The 15,308-nt window shown below is 44.1% G+C and overlaps 1 protein-coding gene across 1 annotated transcript in view; it reads right to left on the reverse strand.

The window, feature by feature from the left end:
- Positions 1 to 1,719: 1,719 nt before the first annotated feature.
- Positions 1,720 to 15,308, reverse strand: part of LOC133361499 (zinc finger protein 721-like) — a gene marked incomplete at its 5' end in the record, with an annotated part of 39,061 nt that continues 25,472 nt past the window's right edge. Inside the window, 2 exons of the mRNA XM_061580411.1 lie at positions 1,720 to 4,597; positions 4,765 to 5,650. Coding sequence (XP_061436395.1) covers positions 3,668 to 4,597; positions 4,765 to 5,650 — 1,816 coding nt within the window. The remainder of the gene's footprint in view (positions 4,598 to 4,764; positions 5,651 to 15,308) is intronic.

The following is a 15,308-nucleotide window of genomic DNA, read 5'->3' on the forward strand; positions in this document are numbered from 1 at the left end:
GTGCTGCCGCCCCGCCCAAAACGTCGGCCTCCTCCCGCGTAGCAGGAGCAATGGCGGACGCCGATTCGTGTGTAGGACCTCTATCCGCGGCGTCGAGCTGATCCGCTATCTGGCGACCCACGGCTGGTGAGGACGCCACCGCGGTCACCAGACTCAGCAGAATGGCGCGTAACGACTCGATCTGCTCCGCCATCAGCCGCCATCCGTCCTTCGTCCCTGAGGTGGTCGTATCTTCTCCCAGTCGACGCTGAGAGGCGTCGAGGAGACCAGTAGCAGCCGGCGGCAGAGGAGCCGTAGCCCCCAACAGATCATCTTCGTCCGTCTCGGCCTCTTCCTCCGATGGAGGCTCGGGCGGGTTCTTCTTTCTGAGGTGGTTGGACATCTTGACGATCGTCCAAACGGTCGCAGAAGAGCTTCTGACACCAATGCAATAAACCTTCTCGAGACGGCTTCCGGAATCAGTCCTTTTATTTTCCAACTTCCACAGTTACACACACACACTCCCCGTTGCTGACAGACAACGGAAAGCGGGCAGACTGCCAGCTAAGTCCCCACCGCGCACGTGGCACCCAGAGCCCCGTACGCGCGTGACTCCTGCTCTTTTCGTTCCCAGGTCTGCTCCCGGACTCCTCTCTCCTCCTCTTAATCCCTGGGTCACGTGGTACCCCTGAGCCAATCCTCCGTAGTCAGCGTTGACCGTTCCAGATGGTTCCCCGTCAATCCCGGGACCACGCCTCTGATCCGGCTTCCCATTAGCTGAGGCCCCGATTGGCCAGGCCAATCACCCCTGCTAACATGCCGTGCTCATGCCGTGATCACGCCGAGGCCATGCTCCTTGGCTCGCCCCTTTATTGGCTACAAAGCGGGACCGGCAAGCCAATCACCACGTGAGCCCTCCATGGCTGTTATTACAGTAGTATCCACTGACTATAGTAGTATCCACTGACTATAGTAGTAACTACTAACTCTATAGCAAGATCTACTCACTCTATAGTAGTATCTACAGACTCTAATAGCTACTCACCGTATTAGTATGTACTGACTGTATAGTAGTATATGCTGACTGTAGCAGTATTGACCGAGCTGTAATGGTATATACTGACTGTTTTAGTATCTACTAACTCGATTTCGCAGTATCTACCAACTCGATAGCAGTATCTACTATCACTACAGCAGTGCATACCGGCTGAGGTGGTACCTGCTATCACTACAGCAGTGCATACTGACAGTGATGGCACCTGCTATGACTACAGCAGTGCATACTGACTGTGGTGGTACCTATGATTACAGCAGTGGATACTGATTGTGGTGGTATCCTATGACGACAGCTGTGCATACTGTGGTGGGACCTGCTTTCACGACAGGAGTGCATAGTGACTGTGGTGGTTCCTGCTATGATTACAGCAGTGCATACTGACTGTGGTGGTACATGCTATGAATACAGCAGTGCATACTGCTGTGGTGGTACCTGCTATGATCACAGCAGTGCATACTGTGGTGGTGGAACCTGCCATGATTACAGCAGTGCATACTGACTGTGGTGTTACCTGCTCTGATGACAGCAGTACATACTGTGCTGGTACCTGCAATGATGACAGCAGCACATACTGTGGTGGTACCTGCTATGACAGCAGTACATACTGTGGTGGTACCTGCTATGACAGCAGTACATACTGTGGTACCTGCTATGATGGCAGCAGTACATACAGTGGTGGTGGGACCTGCTATTACAGCAGTGCATAGTGACTGTGGTGGTTCCTGCTATGATTACAGCAGTGCATACTGACTGTGGTGTTACCTGCTCTGATGACAGCAGTACATACTGTGCTGGTACCTGCAATGATGACAGCAGCACATACTGTGATGGTACCTGCTATGACAGCAGTACATACTGTTGTGGTGGTACCTGCTATGATGACAGCAGTACATACAGTGGTGGTGGTACCTGCTATTACAGCAGTGCATACTGCTGTGGTGGTACCTGCTATGATTACAGCAGTGCATACTGCTGTGGTGGTACCTGCTATGATTACAGCAGTGCATACTGACTGTGGTGGTACCTGCTACTTTACTTAATAACCAGGCTACAGTCTGCAGGTACACTCACCCAGCTTAATAACAATTTGTACAGTCTACATTACTGACTGCCAGTACACTCACCCAGCTTAACCAGGCTACAGTCTACATCATAGACTGTCAGTACACTCACCCAGCTTAATAACTATTTGTACAGTCTATTTTAAGAATCGATTCGTGGCGCGCTCGGGTTTATTTTAATTTACTGAGTTTTATTTTCATTGCTATGTTATGTTTTAAAGTTTTCAGAAGTTTTTAAATGTATTTTTCCCCCGGGCAACGCTGGGTATATCGACTCTAACAAGAATGGGGTGTCGAGGCCTAGTCCCGTGCAGAGCCTCCGGCCTCGCCTAGATTGCCCAGCCGGGCGAGGCTGGGGGCTGGGCCGCTACCACCACCGCCCCCCCCCCGCCCCCGCGCTAGAATAATACTGTCTAATCTCTATAATATTATCTACCGACCCTATAATAGTAATTGCACACATTGGGGTGGGGGGAGAGACGAGGACGTGAAACTTTGATGTATTTACCTCAGCGTGGCGTGTAAATGTGTGCGCATATTTTTAACGCGAGTGAGAAATGGCGTCCACCCTGCAGTGACGGCGCGCTGCCCGTTGCCAAGGGCAACCCTCGGTCAGCGTCTCGCGCAACGGCGTGCTAAATAAATAAATAAAGATAAATCGCACTAAATCGATCATTAAATCGCTTTAAAGTTTAGGGACGAAAAACAGAAATGCCTATTCCCACCGCGGGGCTCGGGGCGTGCCTCCCGGCAAAAAAACTGTCTCGACAAACCCCACGGTCCGAGAGCCATATCCCCCGCGAGCGTATGCAGACGGACAGACGGACGGACAGAGAGACAGACAGACAAAAAATTTGTCTTAAATGTTAGATGAATGATCCGACTATGCTTCCGATTTCAAAGACAATGAGTTGCCCCAGAGTCAGATGCGTCCTGATTCACAAAAATACCATTTGACCCCTATCACAAAAATAACAGCTCTCACGTGAGTTTTTGTACAGGTTACCACCAAAACAGATACTTTGTCCGGACATCACATATTCCATGTTTGACATTAATACACAAAATGTTGCATGTACGTACAAAAACAGACAAGTTTCTTTCAATTATGATTTAAAATAATCAAAAAATGAAATGTACTGCATCACGTTACAATGTATTTACAAGTTGATCTCTGACGAGATTAGGCCTATATGTGCAGCACTCTTATAGAGGGAAGCCAAGTAGTAGTACATTCTCTATTTGTTGCAGAGGTTCAAGGTTCAAATACGACTGGCATATCAATCATCGCCCCCGACTTACAAAATCCTATCCACATGCAGGCCAGTGAACGGTCACCTTGTGGCACACAGGGACAGATGCCCATTATGGGCACCCATCGAGTGTCTAAGATGAGATATGATACAAAACACTTGAGTCACTCCTGGTTAGAGATCGCCCCAACCCACAGGTTCACAAATACTGGCCATTCTTACACTGCAGTTTGAACCGAGAAATTGAGTGTTCAACTTCATATTATATTCATTAGAAAGGCATGTGACAAAGATGCATCCATTGGTGCTTAATTGTCTTAAGCTTGCACATCTACCTGGTCTCCATTTGACTTTGTATTGTCTAAGAAGTCCACCCACACCTCCACATCCACAAACTCCTGGAAGTTGCCTCGCTCTGCCTCACAGCCAGAATTTAGTTCCTGCTTCACACTGCCTCCATCTATGTGAAGGTCCGATTTTGGAGTTGAATCTTCAAATTTAACCTTCACTTCTACGCTCTTCACTGTTACTTCTTCACATTTCACCTTCGCCTCTTCATATTTTACCTTGATACCTTTCAAAGTGTCCAGGCTGGGGTTGTCTTCTGGTTCTTGTTTCATGAACAATGGGGTCATTGCAGCACTTTGACTTTCACAAGCTGATTTCAGATTACACTTCTTGTGGATTTTCTGATGTGTGTGTGTTCTCTGGTGTTTTTTAAGATTTGATGACTTTGAAAACACCTTCTCACACACAGTGCACTTGAAAGGTTTCTTTCCTGTGTGTGTTCTCTGGTGTTGTTTAAGAGTAGATGAATCTGAAAATACCTTCCCACACACACGGCACTTGAAGGGTTTATCTCCTGTGTGTATTCTCTGATGGGTCTGAAGATTTGATGACTTTGCAAACGCCTTCCCACACAGAGTGCACTTAAAAGGTTGCTCTCCCGTGTGTGTTCTCTGGTGTTGTTTAAGAGTGGATGAATACAAAAATGCCTTCCCACACACACTGCACTTGAAGGGTTGATCTCCTGTGTGTATTATCTGATGGGTCTGAAGATTTGATGACTTTGCAAATGCCTTCCCACACAGAGTGCACTTAAAAGGTTTCTCTCCTGTGTGTGTTCTCTGGTGTTGTTTAAGAGAAGATGAATCTGAAAATGCCTTCTCACACACACTGCACTTGCAGAGTTTCTCTCCTGTGTGTGTTCTCTGATGTCTTCTAAGAGTAGATGAATCTGAAAATGCCTTCTCACACACACTGCACTTGAAGGGCATCTCTCCTGTGTGTGTTCTTTGGTGTTGTTTAAGAGTAGATGAATTAAAAAATGCCTTCCCACACACACTGCACTTGAAAGGCATCTCTCCTGTGTGTGTTCTCTGGTGTTGTTTAAGAGTAGATGAAAAAAAAATGCCTTCCCACACACACTGCACTTGAAGGGCTTATCTCCTGTGTGTGTTCTCTGGTGGGTCTGAAGATATGATGACCATGAAAATGCCTTCTCACACACAGTGCACTTGAAGGGTTTCTCTCCTGTGTGTGTTCTCTGGTGTCTTTTAAGATGTGATGACTGTGTAAACGCCTTCCCACACACAGTGCACTTGAAGGGTTTCTCTCCTGTGTGTGTTCTCTGGTGTCTTTGAAGATGTGGTGACTGTGCAAACGCCTTCTCACACACAGTGCACTTGAAAGGTTTCTTTCCTGTGTGTGTTCTCTGGTGTTGTTTAAGAGTAGATGAATAAAAAAATGCCTTCCCACACACACTGCACTTGAAGGGCTTATCTCCTGTGTGTGTTCTCTGGTGGGTCTTAAGATTTGATGACATTGCAAACGCCTTCCCACACAGAGTGCACTTAAAAGGTTTCTCTCCTGTGTGTGTTCTCTGGTGGATCTTAAGATTTGATGACATTGCAAATGCCTTCTCACACAGAGTGCACTTAAAAGGTTTCTCTCCTGTGTGTGTTCTCTGGTGTGATTTAAGAATGGATGACCGTGCAAACACCTTTTTACACACACTGCACTTAAAAGGTTTCTCTCCTGTGTGTGTTCTCTGGTGGGTCTGAAGAGTTGATGACTGTGCAAACGCCTTCCCACACAGAGTGCACTTAAAAGGTTTCTCTCCTGTGTGTGTTCTCTGGTGGATCTTAAGATTTGATGACATTGCAAATGCCTTCTCACACAGAGTGCACTTAAAAGGTTTCTCTCCTGTGTGTGTTCTCTGGTGTGATTTAAGAATGGATGACCGTGCAAACACCTTTTTACACACACTGCACTTAAAAGGTTTCTCTCCTGTGTGTGTTCTCTGGTGCTGTGTCAAGTTTCCAGTACGATCCATGCTGTTTGCATTCTGGTCGCATTGTTTCCTTCTTGTACCGAGCTGCGCTGAGTGCCTTTGCTCCATCAGACCAACTCTGCAGAGCGAGCATCAGCTGCAGACAGAAAAACATATCCACACCATCTCCGTGAGTATTGAGGCACAGAGGAATGCATATATACAGTCACACATGACTTACACATCTATATATATTCATATTTTCATGAAATAGTGAAAGAGATTCCCTAATTCATCACACGAGCTGCTAAGGCACACAATGAGAGGGCAAATGGTCATAAATATGACTGGACACCCAAGTGTCTTCAAAATTAATATTTACCAAAAACTCCAAGCACACAATTTCGGTTGTCTAGCTATGACAGGAATATTTATTTAAGAAAAATTAGCTAACATAGCAAAGGCTGTTGATACTATTTGTATTATGCAGAAATGTATAAATTAATGTTCATTTGCAACTTAAAGGTCTGAAGCCAGGCTCAGATGAGCTTGAATGCGAGGATGAACAGATCTAACTTAAGCTGCATATGTGCATTGTTAATTTCCTGACTGTTTCCATTCTTATAAAATCTTGTTCTGTACCTGTTGAATTCCATGACGAAATGGGACCTTGCATATGTTCTACAAAAAGATCACCTCCCTGGGAAAATCTTGACTTAAAACTTTTGTGATAGCGGGCATTCATATTCTTTGGTTATTTCGGTAAAGTCACGTAGATATAAAATAATAATACAAATAAATTGAATAGAAGAAAAAAAACGACTAATGTAGACTGTAGCCTGGTTCTTAACCTCGGTGAGCATACTGACAGTCTATAATGTAGAATGTAGCCTGGTTCTTAACCTCGGTGAGTGTATTGGCAGTCTATAATGTAGACTATTGCCTGTTTTATAGACAAGACCTTTGCAATGGACTAGACCTTGGCGATGGACACTCACAGCTTTGTATGTAAAAAAGTCCAGGCAGCTTCCACATAGTGCTACAGAGCCTAATGAAAGAATGCTGCTAGACTAATTTGAAGTGACACTTTGGATGCCAAATAAGGTCATGAACACATTAACCTGGTATAGGCGCTCCTTCACCACGTGTAAAACGACCTGATTATTCATGGAGAGCTGAGCAGGTGCAGTGTTGTATGACATTAAATTCCCAGGGAGGTATTCTTTGGGTCTTTCGGTAAAGTCACGTCACTTAACCGAAAGACCCAAAGAATATGAATTCCTGCAGTTACGAAAGCTTTAAGTCAAGATTTTCCCAGGGAGGTGATCTTTTTGTAGAACATATGCAAGGCCCCATTTCGTCATGGAATTCTCCAGGTATAGAACACGATTCTCCAACTCAATATCATTGAGTAGCCATGACCAGATCATCAACATGCGTAACATGGTTGACCAGCAGGGGACGATCCCTTGACTATAACCAGGCATCGATTAGCGTATCATTGTTACTGCATGAAATGCAATTTTGTATAGGGCCATTGTGAGCTTCTCAAAATACATCATTATACTTAAGCATTACCTAAATAATGGGGTTAGGTTAACGGCAACTAAAATAAACATCACAATTGAAATAAGTACTGTACTGTATTCCAAATAAGGAATCATGTGTGCATTAACCACAATACTTGTGGTCAGAAAGCAAACAAAAACACTCTGCTAGAAAATGCATGGTCTGCTGCTGAGGCAGACTGTTGTAAAAGGTTTGAAATGGGTGTAGCCCAAGGGTCATAAGGAAGTGGCCGGGGCTAGTGATGTTAATGTAATAAATTAGCATGTTAATGTGAAATCGAAGAGTGGTGCAATCCAAAGCGGCCTCCCTACAAGACAAAGAAGGAGCGAGGCTCTACCTGGGTAAACAACTACCACCACGACAACAATAACCACGATGTGAACTTCTCACTTCAGATCTCAGTGAGCGGACACTAAAATAAATCACGCTTGCTAACACAGAGCGTACGCCTGGGATACACTGCCGAGATCATCGATGACCTCGCCGCCGAGAAAGTTCAGCAGTATCTGACAAGCACAACGTGGTGGCAGCCAGATGCGAACTGCCCATATCCCCCATCTAACACCCTTGCCGAGCACGCGCACGTGTGTGAGAGATTTGCTCGCGAGCGTGCGCAATTCTGACGGCTGGAACAGGAGCACACCATTGCAAGTCTTCTTCCAGAGGAGAAGCTCGCGAGAACGGTGAGGGGGGGGGGGGACGAGGGAGTGTTGTATGTGTCAGGTTATGAAATTTTGATGAAAATAATAAAAATTAATAATTTTCCGAAAAATGCGCAAATCGCATTAATTATGTTAATGTGTGTATTAATATGCATAAATTATGATAATGCGTGTGATTATATGCATAAATTATGATAATCGTAGTAATTTATGCGGAGGCTTGCGATTATGTTAATGTGTGCAGTTATGATAATTTGCTTAGTTTCGTTTATCCAGAGTTATCAATCAGGATAACACGATTATCATAGATTCATTTACCGATTATCCTAGTGTGTGTTATAATATTTTAGGTCTCCATTTTCATATCTCATCGCAGGATACAGCTCTTATGAATAAGATGGTTTTGCATGGACTTGGAAAGAACACTCAATATGCTTCTGTGATAATTTTATTCTAACAAGCACGCGACATTCTCTCATGCAGGTCAAACATGCGTCAATAATTCATGGGCAAGATTATGCAATTAACTAATATGAACGACAAAAACTTATGCAGTTGTGAAATTATGCAATTATGCAATATGAATAACGAAACTCTTATGCATTTGACTAAAATGAATGAATAAACACTTATGCATTTAGCTAAATTGAATAACTAAAAATTCTTATGCATTTGCGATATTATGCATTAACTAATATGAATAACCAAAACTCTTATGCAATTACGAGATTATGCATTTGACTAAAATGAATGAATAAACACTTATGCATTTAACGAACTGAATGACTAAAAATTCTTATGCATTTGCGATATTATGCATTAACTAATATGAATAACCAAAACTCTTATGCAATTACGAGATTATGCATTTGACTAAAATGAATGAATAAACACTTATGCATTTAACGAACTGAATGACTAAAAACACTTCTATCAATTGTAACCTCTACTTTTCCTACCAGGCATCATTAGTTCGCCCATGTATTGATCACAATCGGCGACTGGTCGAGTTTGAAAACAAGCATGACACACTTCATATGGCGGTAATAAAAAGCACTTATTGTATCCCAGAGGCGAAAGTATATGTCAATAGATTCATCGGCAAGTCTAAAATCCTTTTTAATGGAATGTTTGATACAATGGTGGGTGAGGGCGTGTGGGCGTGAGAGCGAATCTGGCTCTGTTTTAATTAATTCTTCGGCGAGATTCTGGGACAAAGGAAACTGGTTTGACAAGATTTTCTCTGTGTTTTCTTGAGTCTGTTGTTTGTGCGAGCGGCAGCTGAGACTTTCTCCGCTGTGAGGTGAGCGGCGGCGCTCGTTCAGAAGACTTTGACTCTTTTTCTCCACGGCGGGATGACGAGTCGGTTTGGGTTGATGCTGGTCGATCTGGGTGTCGCTCGTTGTCGCTCGGTGTCGCACGGTGGCGCAAGGTGTCGCTCGTTGTTGCTCGGTGGCGCGCGGTGGCGCACGGAGGCGCAAGTTGGCGCTCGTTCAGCGATCTCCGCCTTTCCTGCGGGTTGTTCGCTGGTCGTCACTCTGACGAGGAGCGATGCTTCGTTCGTGGCAGGGTGGACGTTGGCGTCTTTGTTGGCTTCACTCGCAGCTCTGCGACTCAGGGTAGCGATTCTTCTCAGGTGGTGCAGACCTCGGCTTGTAGCTACGCGTCGCTACTCCGCGACCCTCGTCATTCTGAATGACAGGAGCTTCTTCGTTGGTGGCGACGAGGAGAGATGGTTGTCGCCCTGGAGAACTCTGGTGGGGCCTTAGCCCGGAGACGAGATGAGATGTAGGCCGGAGCTCGTGAAGATCTGTGGTGGAGCCGAAGATGGGCTCGTAGCCCGGATGATATCTCTGATGGGGGCCAGAGCCCCTGACGAACTGAGTTGTATGGATTTTCCTTCGGTTTATATCGGAAAATTCCACTCGGCTTCCCGAGTTGTTCAAAAGCTGTGTCATAAAACCTTCCTGTGGGGGTGGACCATCTGCGTCCGTGTGTGTGTCCGTCCGTGTTTTTCGCGTGCGTGTTTGTCCGTGTGTTTATTAGCTTTGAAGACACAGCTGTGTGTGTCGTTCTGGAAGAAAGGGGGTGGGGGCCTCGTGTCGGCTGCTTCAGAAGTTATCCATTAGCCAGACCGATGATTCGCGTTGAGTTAAAAAAAAACATTCGAATCCATGTTTTGTTACTGAATAATATTTGTCGCGAAAACCTACGCGTTTAGCGAGCTTAACTATTCACTCCCTTGCTCTGGGATCACATCCTTTGTCTCACACAGCTTAAGTTGGTTTGGTTTGGAAGTTGAAATGCGACTTATTTGCTGCTTGGTTATGCCGAAACCGTGTTCACGATGTTTCATCGTGACCCGATCTCCCATGGAAATGTCATTTCCTGGCTTGTGCAATTTTTGCTGTCCGTGTTGTGGGAAGACAAAGGCGGTTGTTTCCACGGTGGGAGCACCCGGCGTATGCTTATTTATTCGAAGGCGTGTGTTAATTTCCTTTGAGCCCTTGCCCCAACTTTTATGGGTGTCATTTCCTGGCTTGGTGCCTGTGTGTCGTGATCCTCTCGGAAAGACAAAGGCGGCCGTGTTGCTCGCTTCCCATGGGTGTTGTGTTTGGTTAATTTTGAGAGCCTTCTCCGCCCTTGATTTCTCTTCTACTTTAATTCCGTACTTATTATTTGACTTCTTGTGATTATTTGATCTGATATCCCGGCTAGGAATTTTGTTTTGGAGCGAAATCGATGCCATAATTATTCTTTGATGCTTCGGCCCGGCCGTGTAGATATTCTTTAAAGGTAAATAATGTCAGTATTTATTAACAATGATGGGTCGCGATTCTGGTTCAGATTGTCGTCTGGTTTTCAATTGGAGTGAGGATGGATACTGTTTGCTTAATCTTTATGGTTAAGTTGGTAACTTGTGTATTTAACATGGTTCAAAGACCCATCTGTGCTTTTTGTCGTCGATGCTGTTTCTTTGTTAAGAATATAATTATCTCTTCCTCCGTGTCTCCTGGTTCAGCAACCCCCCGCCTGCAATTCCCCCCCTCCCTTGTTCCTCTTGTGTGAATTTAGGGGAGTTTTTTTTATTACCTTATTGCCCCCCCCTTTCATGTCCTCTTTCCTTTGAAATGAGGTATGCGCGCATCTGTGGAAGTGTGGGGGCCTCTGTGGAAGTGTGGGGGCGTGTTCGTTCCCACGTGGCCGCGTCTATTAAAAAAAAACGATATTATCTATGTTGGCAGAATAATTCTTTAAAAAAAATAATATTAAAAAAATAAAAAGGGGGTACATACACAACAGTCCGCCCGTTTGAAAATTATCAGGGGTCGATTTGGCCACTGGCGAATTTTCAAACAAAGTAATGCCCCCTTTTTATGTCATGCATCCCATCAGCCGCCCTTACTCTCGGCGGTTATTTCTTACGACGCGCGTGCACGTATTACAATCTTAACCTGGTTACATCTGAAATAAGCAAAGAAAATAACAACATGTTAACATTGATATTGCGTTACATCGGTTCTCATACATCATAACTCCGGCGAATATTCATTTTTGTTTTTGTTAAATCCTGGTTACATTTGAATTAAGCAAAGAAAATAACACACGTTAACATCGATATTGCGTTACATCGGTTCTCATACATCATAACTCTGACGAACATTCATTTTTGTTTTTGTTAAATCCTGGGAAACGCTAGGTAGCGGTTTCGAACGCATTTATGCGTTACCTTCCTCATGTTGCCTGGTTTACCACTTATCACTTTGATAATTTGATCACGGTTTTCGGGTTCGTTTTTGTAGTTTCCTCTCTCACTCTCTCGCGTCGTGGGAGTGTGTGGTGAAAAATTGTGCTGCACATAACCAGAATTCGCGCACACGACCCACTTTGACACTTGGTTCGAGGCATTCGCTCTCTCTGCGATTACATGCACATTTGCCGAGTCAGTGTGTCGATTTAATTCTGTCCCTCGTAATGTTGCCCTCTTTGTTTTTACGAGTGTGTTGGATTTCAACACCATTCCCGATACGTCATGGACATTCGTCTCCATTTTAGCACTCCGATCCACATAATTTTTGGTTTCCCTTGGATATTTTCCATTCAAAGGCTCATGCCTGCGCTCCTCAGGGCGTGTCCCTGCTGTCTGTTTTTGTACTGTCCGATCACGCTTCAATGCAACCCTGTCCTTGTATTCGATCCGCGCATCATTTACGGGAGCACTGTCCACGTTTTTACCCGCCCTGTATTTCCCAATGAGCTCAGGGTTTAACAAAACTTCAGCGTGCGTGGCGCGTATGGGCTGCCCGCTCTCAATCACTGTGGATGGTTCATCACGTATTTGGACCGCATTCTGTGTTATTCCTCTATTCCCTCCTGGTATAGCCGGTGGAGGAATTGGTCGGAATTGGATCGATTGTGTTTGACCTCCCATCCTGCGATTCTCCTGAATGTTCGCATCCATACCTCCGCGGTCTGTGTAACACCTTCCCGCTAGGTGGTTATCTTCCCATCTCTGTGCGTAATTTGAACCTTGCGTGTGTCGTGGGGTGGGGTGTTGATATGGTTCTGCTCTGAACCTCTCCCTCCTGCGATTCTCGTACATTTTTGGCCAAGTATTTCTCCCATTTGGGTGCCACATTTTTCCTGGATTGTTACCTCGCCATCTTTGTGGGTAATTTTGATCTTGTGTGTATCGTGGCATGGGGTGTTGATATGGTTCTGTTCTGAACCTCTCCCTCCTGCGATTCTCCTGAATGTTCGGCTTTGTGCCGCTCTCATTCTCGTGCCAACCTCTCTCTGGGTTATTTTGCCATGTGTGCGTGCGTTTCTGCTCCGTCCTGCATGGTGGGACTGCTCGGTGATTTTTATTCCTCTCTGAGAGGCTGGGTTCCTCATCCCTCTCCCTGTGTTCTGGATCCGAATTATGATTCTTAGCTCTGTATAACCATGCCATGTACGCCTTGCTCTCTATGCGGCGTAAGGATGCGGTTTCTGGATTCAAAACCATTCTCACCCTTTCTGTAATCTCTGGGCTCAAGGATTCAAAAAACATAATTTTGAACATTTTATCTCCTTCGTGGTATTGATTCACATCGCCTGCGTAATACGCTCTTTTAAATTGGACGAGGTAGTCACGTGGATCTTGGTCCATGCCCTGGGTCATCGATTTTACAGCATAAAACCCTTCAGTGAGTGTCGAATATTCTCCAAACTTCCGAATCACTGCCAGGCTCAGTTGTTTAAAATCATTTCTAACCTTGTGTGGCAGTGACTTTACCCATGGAATGGATTCTTTATGTAAGGTCCGTTTCAACAAACTCGCTTTTTCATCCCGTCTCCTCAGCCCTCTAATCATTGCCTCCTCTTCTACGGTTGCGATATGTGTGTGGATATCCATAGTCTTATTGTGGGGGTCAAAATCGGGAATTCTGACTAGAGCCTTGTCCATCAATTTAAGGGTTTTACTGGTGAATAGGTATTCCGAAAGTTGATCGCCGACAGCGTCATCATAAAACAAGTTATCATCAGGCAATCTGTCACTTTGGTCTGTGCCGTGTCGGGCGTGTTGCCATTTCCCTTCAGTTTTTGCCTCTGCCCTTAGTGGAGCATGTCCTGTCGACTTTACTTTAACATTTTTCCTCCCTCTCTCGAATTGTGAGGGTTTCCCTTTGTCAAGGATTTTTTGTTCGATATCCATAATTTTTGTGCGATCAATCCCTGGACTCTGTCCACGTACCCAAGAGTGTGATTTAATGTCACTTCCATATTTATTCTGTGGATCCACGTCTGTGAGTTTCGCTGGTGTCGCGAGCACTGATTTCTCTCCCGTTTCCTTTCCAAATTTTCCTTCATTCCACAATCCCTGTCTGTATGCCTGTGTGAGAAGGAATGAGTCCTGTCCTGCCTTCTCTGCAGTTTTTGCATCGTGTTCGCCTTCGTTACATTTTATCCAGTCAATTAGTTTCCCCCGAGGTGTGTTCGTGTTATCGATACAGCTCCCTTCCCATATGTCTCTCTGACTGTACTGCTTTGTAACAGATTGGTCGGTACGTTTAAATACGAGCTCCCCGTATCCCGTAACCCATTCAAAAATTATTCTTAATCCTAGCATCTTAGGTATGGCGGAAGTTACTTTGACATTTCTTTTCAGAGTGCATATAAAACAATTATCTCACAGAGTGTAGTCAATTCGACTCGAGCTATCTGTTATTTTCCGATTCAGAGTGCGTACCTCTAACACCATTTATCACAGGATGCAACTGGTTTGATACGATATTATCTTAATTCCACTGTCTCTGTTTTAACCTGCTATTCTGGGTTTTAACCTTAGAGGGCGTTTTTTAGTTTTCCGCCCGTTCACAATTACCATGCAATGTTCGATCCTGATATTCTGGTTAACACGAAGTGATTCATTCCATCATCCATGCAAAACACTGTCTGCGAGAGATCCCGGACGACGCCACCCATTATGTTGTATGTGTCAGGTTATGAAATTTTGATGAAAATAATAAAAATTAATAATTTTCCGAAAAATGCGCAAATCGCATTAATTATGTTAATGTGTGTATTAATATGCATAAATTATGATAATGCGTGTGATTATATGCATAAATTATGATAATCGTAGTAATTTATGCGGAGGCTTGCGATTATGTTAATGTGTGCAGTTATGATAATTTGCTTAGTTTCGTTTATCCAGAGTTATCAATCAGGATAACACGATTATCATAGATTCATTTACCGATTATCCTAGTGTGTGTTATAATATTTTAGGTCTCCATTTTCATATCTCATCGCAGGATACAGCTCTTATGAATAAGATGGTTTTGCATGGACTTGGAAAGAACACTCAATATGCTTCTGTGATAACAATTTTATTCTAACAAGCACGCGACATTCTCTCATGCAGGTCAAACATGCGTCAATAATTCATGGGCAAGATTATGCAATTAACTAATATGAACGACAAAAACTTATGCAGTTGTGAAATTATGCAATTATGCAATATGAATAACGAAACTCTTATGCATTTGACTAAAATGAATGAATAAACACTTATGCATTTAACGAACTGAATGACTAAAAATTCTTATGCATTTGCGATATTATGCATTAACTAATATGAATAACCAAAACTCTTATGCAATTACGAGATTATGCATTTGACTAAAATGAATGAATAAACACTTATGCATTTAACGAACTGAATGACTAAAAACACTTCTATCAATTGTAACCTCTACTTTTCCTACCAGGCATCATTAGTTCGCCCATGTATTGATCACAATCGGCGACTGGTCGAGTTTGAAAACAAGCATGACACACTTCATATGGCGGTAATAAAAAGCACTTATTGTATCCCAGAGGCGAAAGTATATGTCAATAGATTCATCGGCAAGTCTAAAATCCTTTTTAACGGAATGTTTGATACAATGGTGGGTGAGGGCGTGTGGG

This window comes from Lethenteron reissneri, unplaced genomic scaffold (genome assembly GCF_015708825.2).
Source record: "Lethenteron reissneri isolate LAM-NWPU_2019-01 unplaced genomic scaffold, ASM1570882v1 scaffold_112, whole genome shotgun sequence".
Lineage (NCBI taxonomy): Eukaryota > Metazoa > Chordata > Hyperoartia > Petromyzontiformes > Petromyzontidae > Lethenteron > Lethenteron reissneri.